The sequence below is a fragment of the Cavia porcellus genome, unplaced genomic scaffold (assembly GCF_034190915.1).
Source record: "Cavia porcellus strain 051 isolate PalLab524CR breed Dunkin Hartley unplaced genomic scaffold, mCavPor4.1 scaffold_13, whole genome shotgun sequence".
NCBI classification, from domain to species: Eukaryota; Metazoa; Chordata; class Mammalia; order Rodentia; family Caviidae; genus Cavia; species Cavia porcellus.
The window spans coordinates 31,876,087-31,895,436 of record NW_026947496.1 but is presented as its reverse complement, the minus strand read 5'-3'; the positions used below and the strand labels follow the sequence as shown (position 1 = coordinate 31,895,436).

At 42.7% G+C, this 19,350-nt stretch overlaps 1 protein-coding gene and 1 pseudogene across 2 annotated transcripts; both read right to left on the bottom strand.

Moving 5' to 3' along the window:
• Positions 1–6,213: 6,213 nt before the first annotated feature.
• On the bottom strand, positions 6,214–19,255 carry Sprtn (SprT-like N-terminal domain). Of its 2 annotated transcripts, none has more exons than XM_003473493.5 (5): positions 18,831–19,255; positions 17,697–17,796; positions 11,735–11,863; positions 8,804–9,071; positions 6,214–7,898 (listed from the first exon to the last, which is right to left on the bottom strand). In XM_003473493.5, exons 1-5 carry the CDS (start codon positions 19,046–19,048, stop codon positions 7,168–7,170), a joined length of 1,446 nt encoding a protein of 481 aa, XP_003473541.1. In that variant the 5' UTR covers positions 19,049–19,255; the 3' UTR covers positions 6,214–7,167. The 2 variants fall into 2 exon arrangements, with proteins under 2 accessions (XP_003473541.1, XP_063116112.1); XM_063260042.1 differs by lacking the exon at positions 18,831–19,255 and adding an exon at positions 18,407–18,750.
• LOC111757896 (U2 spliceosomal RNA) lies at positions 16,647–16,966 on the bottom strand (annotated as a pseudogene).
• Positions 19,256–19,350: the final 95 nt, after the last annotated feature.

Sequence of the window (19,350 nt, the reverse complement as noted above, 5' to 3'; positions counted from 1 at the left end):
GGAAGGGGCACGGCACTTGTTTTTGGGGTAACAGGCGTGTGCAGGAAAGTTTCATGTAAAAGTTCCTATTGTAAGATTAATATGCATGTTTCTGTATCTTTAAAATATTTTTAATGTAGTGTTTGAATGTTTTGGCCTATTTAAGGCATTTGGAGAACTGTACTGAAACACTGCTATGGACTGAAGGAGGACAAATAAGCTAGAAATGAAGACTAAATTAGGTGATAAAATAAAGAGAGCACAGAACTGACAAATCTGTTGAGTTGTGGCTCAGCCCCTTTAATTGTGTGACCTTCTGAGCCTTTTCTGAAAATAAGCAACCCTAAAGATATCTATGAACCCTACATGGCCTGGTATGTGGGGTCCCTGACTGTGTGTGAAACAGGCAGGTGTTGGACAGGTGCGCCCCCCGTTCTCTGGCAGCGTGACTGCAGGGGAAGCTGAGCCGGTAGTCCTGCAGAGCTCATGGTTTTATCGGGTGTTTGCTTACCAGTGATAGGTCTTTATATCTTGGATTTAATCATGGAGACAAGGTGCTCTTCTCAAAATGCATGTGGTCCAAAATGAGAGTTATATTCTGGGTTACACTGCACTGGTCTGTATTTATACCTCATACCTAATAATTACATACTTTTTAAATTTATAAACGTGCAGAAGTACTTATCCAGTCTCAGTTGCTTCAAGGATGTTTTGGGACATCCTTGAAGAGGTGTTTTGTACCTCTTAGGTTATGGGTGCAGCCCTTGGGTTTTGCGTGATCTGATGCACATTCAGTTTGTGATCACCCGAAATAGTGTGTCACCTGAAATAGTGATGGCCCTGATACCCACTAGGCCATGAGATGTCAGAGGGTGCATGCATGAGCTGGGGATGGCATCCTAGCAGAGCCCATGGGTAGAAGCCTCCGCATCAGGTAGAGACAGCCATGCAGCTGCAGGGTGTCCCCCATGGGGTTGTCAACTTGGGCAAGATGTCATAGGGTCAGAGACTGGAGGAGGCCTCAACTCACAGAGACTGGGACTTGGGTGAAGGTGCGCCATTCCTGTGATGTATGGAAAACCCATACATATCTTTATTCCAAATATACAGAACAGGAAGAGCAGATTTCATCTCCTTTCACAATTAGGGTCAGAAAGTAACTTGCAGCTTGGTGGTGGCAGGTGCCAGGATGGGAACCTCCAGATTTAAAGAAAAGTGCCAAAAGACAAATACTTCCACATTCTTCTCAAAAGAAAACAAGTTTCAGCTCCTCAACAGTTCCTTGGGTCCTGGATTTCCAGGACTAGGCTTTATCTGCTAACTTGCTACCCAGGCCAGGAGGGTGTAGGGTTCCCTTCCCTCCCAGTGTTGGGTCTCCATTTTCTTGACCATGTGTCCTCTCTTGGCTTACTTCTTCATGGGGTGGCACATGCCTCTTAATACTTCCTGCCAGTGTGAGTGGCTGGTAAACGTTGGCACACTAGTATCTGTTTTGCCATCACATTTAGTTGGTAACTTGGCTGAGTATAGAACTTGAGTTTACATCTCACCGTCCTCTGATTTTGAAAGCATTGCCTCACTGGTGGTTCCTGTGTGTGGATGCCAAGAAATCACCCTGATTCTTTACATGTGACCTGCTTTTTTCTCTGAGGAAGGTTTCAGAATATCCCCATCGCCGGAGCTGTAGTTTCCCAGCGGGCTGTAATGTATGCGTATTCTCAGCTGCAGCAAAGCCACGCCCCGTTTGGGGGCATCTCTTGGTTTACTTATCACTTCCGTCCTCCATTCTTTGCTCTTTGTGGGGCTCCTGTTACTCAGCTCTGTGGACAGCCTGTCTACTAGTTTAAACCTGACCCGACTGACCAGTCACTGTGGATCTCGGTCTTTGCTTTGGGGACATTAATTTTCCCGTAGCAGTTAGAGCTTCAGGTCTGCTAAAATGAGTTTAATTCTCAAGAGCTTTTGTTTTCTACTTTTTAAAAAAGCAAACTGTTCGTCTTAATAGTAGGAAAATTTATTAGGGAATAGGAATAGCACCTAAGAGACAGGAGAGTCCTGAACGCGTTGCCCTCACCATTTTAACTTGTCTTTTCGTGTGAGTTTCCCTTATTGCCTGGTGTCCCTGCCTGTGTGTTCCTGTGTAGGAGAGAAGCTCCGGGGCTCCTGGCTGTCCTGAGGGTCTGTGCTGCTACCTCAATTTAAGTCTCTGTTCTCATCTTCCAAAACCATACGGAGAACAAGGTCACCCATTGCCTGTGCCTGTGCCAGAACTGAGAGCCACAGGGAAGCCAGCCTCTTAGACACAGCAGGGAGTGACACTAACTCGAGCCGGTCAGGGCCTGTGTGTCCCGACACCAGGCTGAGGTGTGGCTCAGCAGCAAGAGTGTGCGCCCAGTTCACACCAGGTTCCATACCCAACACCTGGAGGAAGAGTAGTGTGAAGGTGGGAGAGAGCATATGGCAAAGAGTGGCAGGAGGGACTTAGCAGTGGCAATACACAGGGAAGAAGACGCGCCCCTCTGTGCATGATGCCAGTCCTGGGGCCTCTGACACCAGTGTGTAGAGTGCTGGGTGCCACAAGGACACCCAGAGGCAGATCGAAGTTCACCAAGTTAGAGATGGCCGCCTGGAGAAGGTGCTGGTCTTGGAGAGGATATGCTATCTCTCTTTGATGGCAAAGTGAAAGAAGGAAGCAAGGGTCTTACAGAGGGAAAAGTACAGAATTAGAGGAGATTGCACCCTCCATTTATCAAAATAGCTCACTTGCAGAAACAGTGCCACCTCTGGAAACACTCTTGTGTCCATCAGCAGAACACACTGACTTGGGTCCAGTGTACTACGAAGCCACCTTGCCACACTTGTAAACATCTGGCTGCTTGTGCAAGACAAGGAAATCATCTTCACAAAATGAGCAAAAAAAAAGGAAGAAAACATCTGTAAATACAAAATGAGGATCAGTTATAGTTGATGAAAATTCTGAACTATAAAGCAGAACATAATATTCAGTCTCAGTTCAGCAAACAAATTGAAAATGGCAAAATTACTTCAAATGGAAATTAAGCTACAAGATGCCCAAGAAAGAATAATCTTTTTCTTTTTTAATAGGTTCTCAATGTATAGTTCAGGCTGGACTTAAACTTGCTGTGTAACCCATCCTGCCCTTGAACTTATGACAACCTTCCTGCCTCAGCCTCCTGAGGGATGGAACTAAGGGTATGTGCCATCACACTCGGCCAAAGGTTCAATTTTAAATACAATGAATAGCATGGAAAAAGAAGCAATGAAGAGAACAAAATAGTTGGGCAGGGTTAGGAAGCAGAGCAGACACATGTGCACTGTGACATGCCTCCACGGCAGTGTAGGCATGCAGAGATGTGGACACTTCCCATCAGGTTAAGACACTGAATGGACCCTTGACAGCAGACCCATCATGGGGACCGTGTATGTGCTTGGTGCCAAGACTGTAACTACGGTCAGTCCCGGCTTATCTTTATAAATGAAACCACTGAGATGTTTGTATGTATGCACGTGAATTTATGGAGCTATTTTACACATAAAAAAACTCCTGGAATCTCATTTGAAAAAAACTTTTTTTCATGTAAATCCAGATTTCCATATAGTTTGAAGGAATACTTGTAACCCAAACAAGATTTTGCTTTTAGGGTCTCCTAGCTTGAAATACACCTCCACTCTTCCAAGAGGTACACAGAACTGTCAGTGTTTTGTTTTTGCAGTTGGGTAGGGAACTGGAACTTAAGAAACACTTGCATTTCATTCATTCTCACCAGGAATCCAGAAGGCCACTGTTGCTCTCTCAGGCCTCTGAAGAAGGGCAAGGGACACTTATGTCCTTCAGATTACCAGGACTGGCCAGAGCAAGGAGAGTGTTACAGCCGGGCAGAGAGGGCAGTGTGATTTAAGGAACAGATGAGCACACTCATATTGAGTCACACTTGTTCAGCCACATTGTGGGGTGAGTTTTCCCTACACAGGCTGTGATGCTGGTAATGGAGTGAAGGGTGGCATGTGCAAGCCGGGGGGGGGGCGGGGGGAGGAGGTGACAGTGCCTAGACCTTCTTGACCTCTGCTGCCTCGCACAGGGCTGAGATGCTGGTCCAGTCTAGTCTCTTTTAAGCTTGCTTCCCCTTCAGTTTTTCAGATTTCCCCCACCAGGTGCGCCACCTGGTGGCAGTAAGTATGAGGCAAGTGGGGTAGGCATAGCGGCCCTTAAACTGCATTCTGGCCACTGAAGGTCCTCATGTTTCTTACTTTGCGTCCCAAAAGGTACATGATGAAGTGTGACCATATAACTCCTAATGCTAGTGATAAATTAGAAAAAATAAATCAGAGCTAACATCCACATTGCATCCTGTCCTAATTTCAGCTGTCAATGTTAAGAATTTCACTTCATCTGATGGATGTGTGGGTGATCGGTGACAACCTACCATGAAGGCGACAAGTCTCAAGGACAAAAATGTTGAGAGTAAGAAAAAGATCAAACCACTGGCTCTTGGTAAGCACCAGGATCCATACACAGTAATAGAAACCAACACTGTACATGGTCTTCCATCAACTTTCACATTGAAACATTTTATTTAAAAATCCCTTAGGCTTTGGAACAAATAGTTTCTGCTGTGATACAACAGGAGGTTATGAGGGTTTTGTCCTATTTTGCCATCTAACTTGGAATTTCTAGTTAGGATATGTACTTATAGTCTACAAAAGCAAAACAAGGTTTTTTGAAGTTTTGCTAGGGAGTGTAAAACCCTGACTTAAAACACTGGGTTTCCATAGAAACAGTCTCCCTGTCATCTCAAAAGGAGGGGCTAGAATCACCAGCTCTGCCATTAAAGTCAGTAAGTTTGCTCTAAAGGGGAAAAATGCAAGAAAAACAGAACTACAGTGTGATTCAGATTTTGGAGGAGTAACCATTCTTAGGGTAAAAATTTTCCACACATCATTTCCCTTTTCCTGCCAGCTACCAGGAGTCCCTCTCATCCCAACTGCACCTTTATGCTTCCCCCACCGTCTGCCCTGGAACTTGGCGGCAGGGTGGCTGCCATGTGAGCCTTGCCCAGCGGGACCTGAGTCACCAGGTGCTCTCCATCAGGACTCCCTCAAACCCCGGCAGGCCAGGTCGGTCCTGCTGCAGCCTTTCTCCCTCTGCCCATCATGCCTTGCGTCTTATCCACACTTCCTTACAGCTTCTAGTCCCTTGCCTGTGTGTGCTTTGGTAGGTCCTCCCCACCCTTTGCCACCTAACTGCACTCCCCAATGATTTGAGGCAGGGTCTCCTCCAGGTCCATCCCCTGATGTCATTGTCTGTCCTCAGCATCACATAGAAACCCTGTCACAGTGCTCACCAACCCACTCTGAGGTTCATCAGCTTGCCTCTCCAGCGAGGCTGGCTGTCACTCTCCCTACAGATGATATACTTCACAGGTGGTTTTACTAAAAATACGCTTTATTGCACTCATTAAACTGATGAACATTAACAGTATATATTCAAAAATACATGTATTTTAATAGCCATTTATAAATAGTGTACTTTTTTTAACTATGCTTCAAGAAGTATCAAAACTTAATATCCAACCTGACAGGCTAAAACTGTTAAAAATGCTGAGGTACTGGAAATGCTCACACACTGCTATCATTGAGTGTAAACTAGCAGTGTTTACTAAGGATAAGATACACTCTGTGAGTCAGCAAACAACCCCTGAGTACACCCAACAGAAGGGCGGAGGGACGTTCCTAACAGCATTATTCCTAGTAGCCCCAATTGAGAACAATTTAAATGTTCACTAATATTACAACGGATAGAAACATTCTCTACGCACACAAATAACTACAGAGCAATGAAAGTGAACTACTACATACATCAACAAAGATACTTCATCAAGTTTTGGTAACAGATGAAAATAGTGGCATCCTTGGGGATGGTGAGTATGGTGGGCACTGGCCCAAAAAGGCAACACCGGAAATCTCCCAGAGCAAAAGAAAGGTAAATGTTACGCAATTTTACTCTGACCTATACTTAAAAAAAAGAGCTGTACACCTTACTACATATAAATTATATTTCAACAAAAACAACAAAGGGAAAATTGAACAACTAATGCCCTGGTGAATAGTACAGCTATGGGGAAGGAAGTAAGTGGCTACAAATACCTTTGTGCCTTTACTGGAACATCTGCATTTGTAAAAAGAGTAAATTTTTAAGTGCACAAATGGTATTCCTTTTATTATAATGGTTGGCTGAAAGTCTAAAACTGGCAGATATTTTAACTCCTATGAAATAGGCAACTTTACATTACACATACCAGTTAGTTGCCAGCACTGAGCTTTAACCACTCACTTTGCTAAATATAGTACTGAGTAGAAAATTAAACACAAAATGTGGCCTACAGAATTGTAACGGCTGCCTGTCATTAGAAATACAACAAAAGAAATGCACTTATTTTACTAATGTACATTCCTTATGTATTTTACCCTAAAATTTGCTGCCATCTCAAAGTTGGAACAAAGAAAATTCTTTTAAAAATTGACAATTTATTCCTTAAATAAATGTGGGGGAAAAAATCAGAAAAACAAAAACTTTGCATACTCTTAAAAGAACTGCTCCATTTTGTACTGCAAATTGCTTTTGCTAAGTGTTACCGTGAAGATAAACATCAGTCCAGGGAATGTGTTTTAATAAAGACATATTCAACTTAATCAAATACCTGACAAGATTCCTGATAAAAATTACACAAATAAAAAGATTAATGGTTTTAAAGACTTTCAAGAGCAAGAAAGAATAAAAGTACCTAAAATTATCCATGCAGAATCCTGGCCTACAGTGAAAGTAAGCCAAGAGGGAATATAGCACCCTGAGATGTTAAAAAGAAATTTTTTTTAATGGGGTTTATGTTGCTCAGGCTGACCCCAAAATCATGAGCTTAAGCAATCCTCCCACCGCAGCCTCCTTGGTAACTAGGACCTCCGGAGTGCCACCATGCCCAGCTGGAGATGTAAACACTGTCAACTATAATCTCCCGTATGTATAAATAAAATCTTGTGCTCACTGTGTGAACTACATCCGGACCCTCGGACTTAGAGTCAACCAGAACTTCTCTACCAGTTGGCCATTTGTTTGATTTCCTTGTGAGAAAATACAGGCAGCTGGTGAGATTTGTTTGTTTTTCAGACTCCTCAGCTTTTGCCACCGACAGTACTACCTTCTAGGCACTGGTCCAGGTGCTCGTTAATCTGTGACTCTGCCACTTCACTCTGACACACCGGACAGCTGACCCACTGGCTCTGACTGCACGAGCTGCTGGAACTCTCGGCTGCAGCTGCAGAGTGTGAAGTACTGTCTGGCTCTCTGCCATCACTTGGTACTTGCTCCTTCATCAAAAAGGTGTCAAACGTGCTCTTGTCTTCTAACCGGGGTCGTTTGCCTGGGAACTTGTCTTTGGACCCACTCCCACACTGGGAGGCAGTTATGGATGCTGACGCCATCACTTTGGAGGGGTTTCTCAGTGATGTCTTAGAAGAGGGAACCCTCCTTTGAGAACCAGGAGAGACTGAGTGTTTGGTGCTGTCACCAACCGTCCCATTTTTCGACAGGGATTCACTCACACTTCTGAAAGCCTTTTGGTTGGCAACTGAGACTCTGGGAAAGTAACTGCTTAGGACACTTTGGTGCACAGGAGGGAATAGATGAGATTTTTTACTTGAACTACTCTGTTTGAATTTTGCCTCTGTGCTACAATCAGGTCTTACAGCATCTGAATGGTCCTGACTTAAAAAGCCTTGGGATTCACTGATGGCATGTGAACCAATCGACTTTCCAGATGAAGATGGACTCCTCACTTCTCCCAGAACGTACCCTTTCCCACTGAAAGGGATTATCGGCTGAGCGTCACCTCTGCTGGGGTTATCTGCAAAAAAGCAAATAAGACTTTCCTAGACTCAACATTAATGCAGTAACAAACACAAAGTAATGTACAGTCATCTCAAAAATATTTCTGTTTTAGACCCATGTAATAATTACCTATCAATGGGAAGTCATCTTGGGAAGTAAGATCTCGAAGAAAGAATTTATTTGAAAGAAAATAGAGTTCTCTCAGATTAAAAAAAAAAAAAAAATCTATCATGCCAAAGGACAATGACCCCTAAAAGGGCTTCTTTCGCTCTATGTTTAACTCCAGAAGGGAAAAACCTGCTGCTCTGCTGTCTTTCCTCCTCTTCACAGGACAGAAGTTTTCCAGCTGCCCGCAGGGGCTGTTCTGGATTTGGGAAACAGCTTGTGCTCCTGGGTCCTACCCTACCAATCCATACTTCCCAAGGGAGGGAACATCAACTTCATCGACCTGTTACGGCCTCATAAGACGTGACTCTGAGCTCCACAGGAGGGCGAAGACCCTAAAGATGAAACACTATAAAATGTGTGCCACACCTCTTCCCATTCTCCTCCCAGTGAACACATGGACAGAATCCAACTGATTGGAAGGGGTGCACTTAGGACTTACATTCTAGGCATTATGTGAACTGCTGTTATTATGCTGACAATCTCTTCGCTATTTCCTAACTACTCAATGAAGTCAAGACAGTGAAAAGAATTCCACATAAATATTGTGAGGGAAACTTTCTACATCTACTTGTACATAAAGCAAAGTGTATTTCCCCAGCACCACTTCATGGATGACAGAATTTCCTGTTAAAGCTACGCTTGAGTATTTCTACACTAAACACAGCTCTCAGGCTTACCTTGACACCAGTTCTCTAAAGAGCAGGACTGTTTACATTGGCTATGGGCATGGAGAAGGGAGATGAGTGTGTGTACCTTTATTCTCCACTGTTGATAGGGGCTGCTTTTGCGGTTTTGTCTTTCCTTTTCCTTTTCTTGAGTAATTCTCTGGTTCCTTGATTTTTATGAAAGTGCCTCCACAGGTTTTCTGGTGCTCAGCCCACCAGTAGTCATGTGCAGAGGGTACCCGGTTGGTGGCGCGTTTGACATAGCCGTAATACGGCTGTTTATACTGACACGGCCCATTGCAGCGCCACCAGTGTCGGCGGTACTCTTCCACTTCATCGTGAAACGTGTGATACACCTGGGTACGAAGGCAAGTTTCAGCATTCAGTACGCAAGTTAGCAATTTTAAGGGAAACACTTCACATAAGCAGTCTGTGTGTGTGTGTTGGGGGTGGGTAACTTTCTATTTCCTAGAGATTTCTGGAAAGCTCTATTTTGGGGAAAGAAAGCTAATATATTTAGAAGTTCAGAAGTCCATTTAAATGGGAGGCAGTAGTAGTTAATTTAATACTTCCTAAATAGTGTAATGCTAGAATATGAGATAAAACTTTTTAGAAAAAGCCACAAAGACAACTATCAATGCTAAATGCTTCAGAAATGAAATATTAAAATGACCAAGAACTAAGATAGACACAAAGTTTAATATAACACTCTAAGGACCAGTCCCCAGTTTGGGATGTAGCTCAGTGATCGAGTGACTGCTTCCTGTATGTGAAGCCCTAGGTTTGATCCCAGCACTGAAAATACAAATAAAAGAAGAAAATGAAAAGAACCATTCCTATTGCTAAACTGAAAACTTCCCAGCAGGACCAATACCAATAGCTCTGAGGGACCAAACTCCTCCCGTCAATGCCTGGCCTTCACCAGTGAATCCTCTACTGCGCTCTCTCCCCATAATATCAAAGCTCTGCCTGTGTCTCCACAGTGAGCTTTATGTGGTAATACTGCACCTGTGCATGGCTGTTTCTCTTAACAGAATTTAGTGTTTTCATCTGGTCACCAGTAATCAATCAGTGGTTGGCATGGCGAATGTACCTGCTGAGTGACTAAAAACCACTACTCAAGTGAATCAGTTGTCTGTAAACAAGCTTTCCAATTTTTATCTGACTTGATTTCTTTTGCCTTCTAGGTCTAGATGTCTTACTTAGAATCTTAGCAAAAACCAAGAAAGAAAAGTTCTGGCCGGAGATAGTCAGCACCCTCAAGCACTTTAGCAGTGAGGGCTGCAGAGGTCTCTTGAAAATTATTGCTGTTGGGCTGCAGCACAGTGACGAGCTGTGTTCAGCACGGATGGGGGCCAGGGTTCAACCTCCAGCATTAGAATCAATTACAAAACCTGCTACTCCTACCTGCCTGTGTGGACTTCTTATCTTCTCAGTGGAATCTTACTATTGGTATAAAAATAAGGAGCACCTACGTATGTAGTTTTTCTAACCAAAAAATTTTAAATTTCTAATAAATTATCCTTTTAAGAATGTTAAGCTTTCTTCCATAATACTAGACAGTTTTATGCTGTCTCTCCATCATAAACAAAAACTTCTATTCCTTGCAAACATTATTTAATGCACATCATATGAGAGATACCAAAGAGTGGATGACATTAAGTTTTGGAACAGAGGCAAATGCTGTAATGCTGCCCTGTCTATTGTATTGAAACTCTTCACGTGGCAATTCATTAGCAAAAAAGGACAGGGAATGGAACCTGTTTTGTTTCCAACTTCTACAACTCTCACAACTTGGTCATAAGGCTTTTAATGACGTGTGACTACAATGTAAATATTCTAGGTAGCTTGATATAACTGGAAGTAAGCTACACTAGCAAGGGCTGCTCAGTCCACACACACCCCAATAAAAACACACAGGCAAGCTGGGCGTGGTGGCTCATGCCTGGAATCTCAGCACTTGGGAGGCTGAGGCAGGAGAATTGCTGCAAGTTCAAGGCCAGTCTGGGCTACATAGTGAGTTCAAGGCCAGCCTGAACTGCAGAGTGAAACCCTGTATCCAAAAGAAAAACGACAAAACAAAACACAGATGCCCAAATCAAAAGACTATATCCTCTCCCAACTGAGCAGTGGGAATTGTACGAGGGTGTGCTTCAGTGAAATTTTATTACTGGTCAAGCTGTACAAAAATGTTTCACATGTTTCTCCTTTAATCCTATCTCAAGGATCATGCAGGTAGATACTGTTATTACCTCCAGGTGCAGGTGAGTAAGGTAAGGCAGAGATGCACTGGGTAGATCCAGAATAATCATCAGCAGAACAAGGTAGCATACGAACCCAAGCAACTTGTCACCTCAGCTTTGTGGCCTCAGTGCTGTGCTTTGTGACCTCTCATGACCAGGCAGAGATAGGAATCAAAGACTTCTGGAATCAATGATACAGGAAATGGTAGCAGATACAGAAAAGATTCAAGGAGATTACAGTAAGAAAACCAAGTGGAGAAGGTGTCATGAGAGCCCAGTACTGTAGGCCTGAATCAACTATGCCTAAAATGTTAACCTAGAGGTTGGAGGCCTCAGAGATACTGCTGAATCTACTGTTCTAATGTGTGAGCCTGAAAAGCAAATTACCTTCCTCAGACTTCTTGCTCACTGCTGAAAATTCTCTAAGGTGTTTTTACATTCCTCCCCCACACCCCTAGTACTGGGATCAAAGCTAGAGTTCTACCACTGAGCTACACCCCCAACCAGTTTTATTTTATTTATTTTATTTACTTATTTATAACTGGGGATGCAATTTTGGGACCTTCACACTGAGCTACAATCCTAGTCCTTTGTTTGAGACAGGGTTTTGCATTGCCCAGGATGGGCTTAAACTTGCAATCTTCTTGCACTAGCCTCTGAAATAGGATTACAGGTATGAGCCACTGTGCCCAGCAAGTTCACTATTTTTAATTAAATTTCAGAAGTTACTGAATAAATAACTAGTAAATACCATAAACGTCTACGACTTTATATACCGTAATATTAGCTCCAGTCAGGCGGTTGATGCGATGCATATGTTTACAAAATTCTGGACCATGTCCTTCCCGGTCTTTGTCATTGTTAGTGATAAATAAATAGGCATGTATCATTTCATGTAAGAGGGTCTGAAACACAAAACAATTTTGTTATAGCACTTCTGAAAATAAGACTGCATTTTATTGCTCTACCTAGTCTATAAGTATATATTCACAAAACCTTGCAAATATATGAAGCTCTGAAGATCCTAAACAACTTCTCGTTCTTAGAAAACGTTATTGAGTACAAAGCAAAATCCAGAAGAAACTACCAGGGCCAGGGATTTAGCTCAGTGGTGCAGTACATGCCTGGTGATTGTGAGGTCCTGAATTCCATTCCCAGTACCCCAAAAAGATCAATAAATCCAACTACATAAAAAAGTTTATAATTCTGATAGAAAAAAACACTAAGTAAAAAAGACAAACTCAGGCCAGTATGTGGGCAACACATATCACAGGCAATTAATTCTGAATGTACTATAAAAAGCTCCAAATGTTAACAGGAAAATAATAAACAGTTTTAAAGTAGGGAATAGGTCGGTGCCATGGCATATACCTGTACTGTCAGCTAATTGGGAGGCTGAGATAGGAAGATGACTTGGGCCCAGGAGTTCATAAACAGCCTAGAAAACATAGAAAGACCCTGTCTCTTACAAAAAGATAAGCCAGACATGGTGGGTCACACCTATCACCCCAGCACTCTGGGAGGCAAAAGTAGGAAGATCACAAATTCAAATTTAGCTTGGGGAAGTCTGTGATTTACCAAAATCCTGTTTCAAAAACAAACAAAAAAATAAACAACAACAACAAAAAACCTCTGAGATACAGCTCAGTAGATTCAATCCTTTGTAGCACAAAAATAAAAACAGTTTAAAATGTCCTGGAGTTCGAAGAAAAAGAAGTGTAAACTGTGAGAGACCAGAGGAACATAGAGCTGAATTGGTTTCCTCTGTGAGCACAAGAGAAAGTTCATATAGCTGAATTTAAATTGTTTCCCTGAACAAAAAGGACATTGGAAGACAGATGAACCTTGTGTTACGGGTACTGCTTGTACCCAAGTCTGAGTGAATAAAAGGGGCACGTGGCTCCTCTACCCTAGAGAGGAGCCTCTATGTTAAACTGGCAGCCTCTATGTTAAACTGACTCTGTCATTCATCCTCATTCACACTCTGGTCAGGGGAACAGACTAGCATTAGCAGGACTAGGTCCCTGCAAGCAGTACCTGGGTAGGGAAGGCTCACAGCAGTGGGCTGGTTCGCCACAGGTGGTGCCTGGGAAAGGGACTTGAGGACCAGTGGCGCAGGCCAGTCTCCAACAATAAATGACCCAAAAGTATATTAAAATGCTCAGTGTCATTTGTAAAAAAGAGAAAGACATGTTCACCAAGATTGGTAAAACTGGACTGTTGACATTGCTAGTAAAACTAGGGGGAAATATTTGCATGTAAAATGGTACAACCCATACAGAGAACTTCATATCACTTAACAAATTACAGATGTATTTACCACTTTATGCTTGCACCCCCTACACAAGCATGAAAGACTTAGGTACTGATAGGTGCATTCACTGCAGCATTGTTTGAAAAAGATAAAAACTTAGAAACACCCTGAGTCTTTACCAATACGACCCTGGCTATATGTATACCCACAAAACAGAATTCAACATAGCCATACAAAGAATAAAAAAGATCTCTAGGAGCTGGCCCTGGTGGTGCACATCTGCAATCCCAGCACTCAGGAGGTTGAGACAAAAGGATCACCATGAGTTTAAGGCCAGCCTGTCGTACATAGCAAGATCAAGACAAGCGTAGGCTACATACTAAGATCTGTCTCAATTCCCCACCATCCCCCAAAAAAAGATCTCTAGGAAAGCATATGGAGCAAGCTACAGAGTATACTGTAAAGCACATAGCATTCTATTTAAGAAATGTATAGGAAATGGCAATAAAAGCAGATGTAAATACTTGTAAAGCAGAAAAATCAAAGAATAAGAAACTAATAATTCTTTTAATAGGCAGAGAGAACAGAGAAAGACAAGTATAGAAAAAAAAACTTCCCTATTTTCCTTCTATAGTTTTAGAGCTCTGAATCACATATAATAAAAACCATCAGTCCACATAGTGTAATAAAAACAATCAGTCCACAACAAGTATATCAAAGTTTATGTGAGAAACTAACAAGTGCTCAAAGTTGCTACAGTTTCTTGTTCTAAAAATGTATGAATAGTGTCTTTTTAAGAAATGAAAACTGGGCTGAAGGTGTGGCTCAGTGGCAGAGTGCTTGGCTAGCATTCCCAAAGCTCTGGATTCCATCTCCAACACAAATGAACAAACCATAAAGATCTTCAAAAGTATGTATTTTCTTTAATTCTCAATGATATGTGTGTGCACGTGCAGGCAGTACTGAGGACTGAACCCAGGTCCACACACATGCTAAGCAAAGCACTGTATTATTGAGCTATGCCCCTGACCCTCTTTTTAAAAATTTATTATCATTATTATTTTGTAAACAGGGTCTCGCTTTGCAATACTGGCTGCCCTTGAACTTGTTTATGTAGCCCAGACTGTGTCTCAAACTCAAGTGTTCCCCCTGCCTCAGCCTCCTGAGTACTGGAATTATGGCCTGCGCCACTACACCCAGCTCATCCCTGACCTTTTTAATTGAAATAGAGTCTCATTAAGTTGCCTGGATGCCTTCACATTTGTAATTCTACCTCAGCCTCTCTAGTAGCTAGCATTACAGACATGCACCATCATACCAGGCTCCTAATACTGCTACTGTCAACAATAATGTTTTAAAAAAGAATTTCTGGAGCTAAAGATGTAGCTCAGTGGACAAGCACTTGCCTAGCTTGGCTGAGGTCCTGGGTTCAATCCTCAGCAGTAGCCAAAAAATTTAAAAAATAAAGGGATTTCCATCAGAGGAACAAGACTGGCAGACTGGAATTAATAAATTTAGCTTTATAGCCGGGAATTTAGCTCAGCCTCATAAGCGCCTGCCTGGCAAGTGCGAGATCATGAGTTCGATCCTGGGTACCAAAAAAAAAAAAATTTAGCCTTACAAAATTATGCTGAAAAAAACCATGACAAACATTTTAAACTGGTCCCCAAGAAAATAACCATTTTAAAATTATCAGTTGCACCTTTGAAAAGAAACATTATTTGCTGAGCAAATGTCACTCTAGTCAAAAAACTAAAATTCAAGGAAAACTTGTCTATACTTCAAAAATTTCTCAATAATCTAAGATGATAATAAATATCCATTCTCACAAAGGATTGTGAGAAGGAGAAACCTATTTAGGTTAATTTTTGGTTCAATTTAAACATCTTGCAAATAGCACAAGGCAGTATTTTCATATCTACCAGTGTCCACAATGAAGCTACATTCAAGGCTCTGGAGAGCATATCTCTGTTTCCCATTATGCTTGTATCCGTCAAAAGTAATGACTTCCGGACCAGGAACATAGCTCAGTGGCATAAGCACCTACCAGGCAAGTGCAAGGTCCTGAGTTCAATTACTGGTACCAAAAAGTACTGACTTCTGGCCCTAAACATGCTACAAGTTTTCTGACCCTGCCCCCATTCGCATTACTCTTATTCCTCTGGTCAACAGTAATCTCCCCATGCAGCTCTACTTGTCAGAAGTCCAATGAGTCTCTGGGCCTCAACTCTCTTGATTCAGCTGGAAGGAGCAATAGTTACTGGGCAACATGACTAAGCTGAGTAGCAGGAAGTTAGGGAACCTAAAAAGCAAGGGCTACTAATTAAGCATAAAACCTGGGACAGGTTACAACTTGCTCATCACTCCTGAAGTAGGATGTCCTACTTTTCAGGGCTACGGCAAAGGTTACAGCACAGCTGGTCCAAAGTCTGGCACAGAAAAGGTGCTCCACAAAGAATGAGTGGTAGAAATGGTGGTGGAGTCATCATAAAATCTAAATTTATAAAGCTTGACTTCCTAAACCAGAGAAAAAGTCTTTTCCTTTCATAAATCTTTTTTATGATTCAGTTAATACTTTATGGACCACAGTTCCCTCCTGTTCTTGCCTAATTTGATACTGCAACTTCCTGCCAAGAGGAAACCCTCACTTGAAACCACTACCACACACTTCCATTCTCTCAATCACTACTTTAAAAAACAAAAAAGACTGGGTGTGATGGTGCACACGCCTGTAATCCCAGAACACAGAACTGAAGCAGGGGCATGGCCACAAGTTTGAGGCCTACACTACATAATGAGACCCTTTTTCAAAAAAAAATTGTTCACATGCTTAATCAGTATATATTCATCCTTTGGCAGATGCTGCACCACTGAGCTGTAACCCTGGCCTCTCAATATATTATTATATTCAATAGGTTAATATTATTAAAAAATTCTACTTTTTTATCTAGTAAAATTTCTTTCCTTGAAGTTATTTGGTCTGATACAAATAAAAATGCAATAGCTTTCTGCTGTATTTGGATGATATGCATTTTTCTATCTCTTCAAATCTAACATGTCTTTGTTGTGAAGTACAGCTCTTTTTTTTTTTTTTTTGGTCTTTTTCGTTTTTATCGGTACCAGGGATCGAACTCACAACTGCTTGCTTGCAAGGCAAGTGCTTATGCCGCTGAACTAAATCCTCAGCCCCCGGCTCTTTTAATCTAGTATATCAAATGTGTCTCTAACAAAATAGCCACTCATATTTGATACAATTAATGGTTATGCCTTTTTCTTTAGGTCACGTCGGCTTTGTTTTTTATTCCTTTTTTTCTCACTAATCAAATGTTTCTATTGTACCATTTTACATTTTTAAGTATTTTTACTCTTTTTAAATTGTAGTATAAACCATGCAACATAAAATTACCATCATACTCACTTCTTTTTCTCATGGGATGGGGTGCATTATTCTTGAAGGTATTGTAATACCAAGTGAACACATGGAGTGGACAGAGCAAGCTCTTATTCCACCTTTCTGCTTCAAAATTCCATTTAACATACTGCTTTCTTTCTTTCTTTTCTTTTTTTTTTTTTTTTGTCTTTTTCGTTTTTATCGGTACCAGGGATCGAACTCACGACTGCCTGCTTGCAAGGCAGGCACTTATGCCGCTGAGCTAAATCTCCAGCCCCTAACATACTGCTTTCAGACACAGTACATATCAAGACATTCAACTGATCAGAACAGATACAACAGCTGATTTTAACCAAAGGCTAATCACCCTTTTATGTGTACAGTTGAACAGTATTAACTAAGTCACTGCTGTGAAATCCATTACTTATTATTATTATCCTTTAAGGTTCTACTACTCATACTTCCCAGCATGTTTTAAGATATTTCCCATCCCATGCAGACAATCTCTACCACCCCTATGCTGTCCTGTGCAGATTTTTCAGTGACAGAAATGAGGCAGGATAAGTCATACGGTTGCATTTAAGGGACTTTCAGGTATCTACTAAACCCGATCTGAAGCAGACCAATTCTTTCTTTCTGACTCCTGTGCTATCAAGAGTGACCACAGTTCTACAATGAAGTGTAATTCCAGGCCAACTGTGCTACCACTCAGGTAGGTGTCCTGGGAGGACAGCCATGTGGTGGTCAAATAGTGGATAATTCAAATTTGTCTGTGTCAATGGAAACACTCAGATAATAAGTTTTTCTCTAAATATGTAACTTAAGCAAATTACTTAACCATTCTAAATTGTAATTTCCTCATTGGCAAAAAATGAAGATAACCCACACTGAACATAAATATGGCTGATGTAAAGACCAAATGAGATAATATACCTGACAGTCTTAACTACCCAGCACTATAAATATACAAGGCATTATTTGCTTCACAATTCAAGTTTACATTAAGGGAAAAGTAATTTTTAAAAAACATATAGGTTAGTTCACTACAGACTGTAAATTACTGAGCTAGGAATCAGGCTTGTACAAAGAATACCTCTACAAGATCTTTCCTTGGTCTGAACTTTAAAAGGGGTTCACTGATACGGATGGAACACATTCCACCACTGCCTTCATAGCAGCAAATCCCAGCACACCTGGAAAACAATTTCAACCATGTTATATTTTCCAAATACACGTGAAAAGGAAACATAAACCAGCAAATCCTCACTCCTTCTTTGGCAATTCACATTAAGAGGATCCTGCCGGCGTATAGCTTTTTTCTCAGTATTGGGGATTGAACCCAGGGCCTATGGCTGAGTTACATCCTCACATTTTTATTTTTGTTTTTTTTTGAGAGAGAGAGTCTAGATAAGTCTCTAAATTGCCCGACTGTGATCCTCCTGCCTAAATCTCCCATTGTACTGGGATTACAGGAGTGCACTACCAAAATCAGCTCAAACAGCTTTCTTAAGAATTCATCCAAGCGTGGTGGTGCACTCCTGTAATCCCAGCACTCAGGAAGCCTGAGGCAGGCGGATCCTTGCAAATTCGAGACCAGCCTGCGCCAGAAAGTGAGCCCAAGATCAGCCTGAACTGCGTAGTGAGACCCTGTCTCAAAAAGACAAAAAAAAAAAAAAAGAAAGAAAGCAAGAAAGAATTCATCCTCTTGGGAGCAGAACTTGCACTGCACCCAGTTAGGGGACTATTCCCACTACTGTGGCTTCCCCTACCCTAACAACTGCAAAGCCTATAAAAGAAAGTCACCTCAGGGACTCACTGTCCTCCCCTGCCAGTCAGCAAGTGACAGCAAACATCAGAGCTGTGGTAGCACACTCGTATGAAAAGCTGTGGCCCCTGGGACCTGGACCTCTTGGGACAGGGTCCCAGGAATCAGGTTCACACGCCCTGAGGAATCCTGGGTCCTGGCACCCTCCGGGCCATGTCTTAAGAGTCAGTCTACACGTCCTGAGGGACACTGGATCTTGGCACTCTTGGGGCTGGATCCTAGGGAATAGGTCCACTCATTCTGAGGGACGCTGGGTTCAGCGCACTCCTCGCTGCGGTGTTCCGGCGGGGTCAGCTTCTCAAGGCCCTGGGGGTTCCTCCCTCCCCAAGCCCCAGAGAAAAAGAGGCGGGGCACCAACGGCAGGCTTTCTGGCCGTTCGCGGCGGCGTGAAGGCACACTCACAACGTCATGCGCGCGCTCCACTTCACCTCCACCGCTTCCAGCTGGCCCCAGAAAAAGCTGTCGTTGAATTGGACGAATAGGGCCTGTAGGTCTGGGGTGGGGTCCACCAGCTCCCAGGACGCGTCCACCAGCGACAGGGTCTCCTGCGCTGCACGCATGGCGGCCCGCGCGTCCCACTCCTCCTGCAGTCGCAGCGCGACCATCAGATCCTCCTCCATCACTTTGTGCAGTTACCCTCGTACCCTTGAAGACACTGGTTTCACGAGAACGTGGGCCCGTCTTCACAACGAGCGCGGGCTCGTCCGGAACACTGCTGCCAAGATGCGGAAGCCTGGCAGCAAAAGGCACTGCAACTCCGTTCGCAGACAAGGACCAAGTAAGCTCTCAGAAAGTCGGTTACCGCCTTTTACCCCTCCCTCTCTGGTCACGCCCCGCCTATGCGCAGGTCCCAGTTCGCCCCTACTTCCGCAGTGGTGCACACGCGCCTTAGGCCGTTAGTGTTTCTGCGCAGGCGTCATAA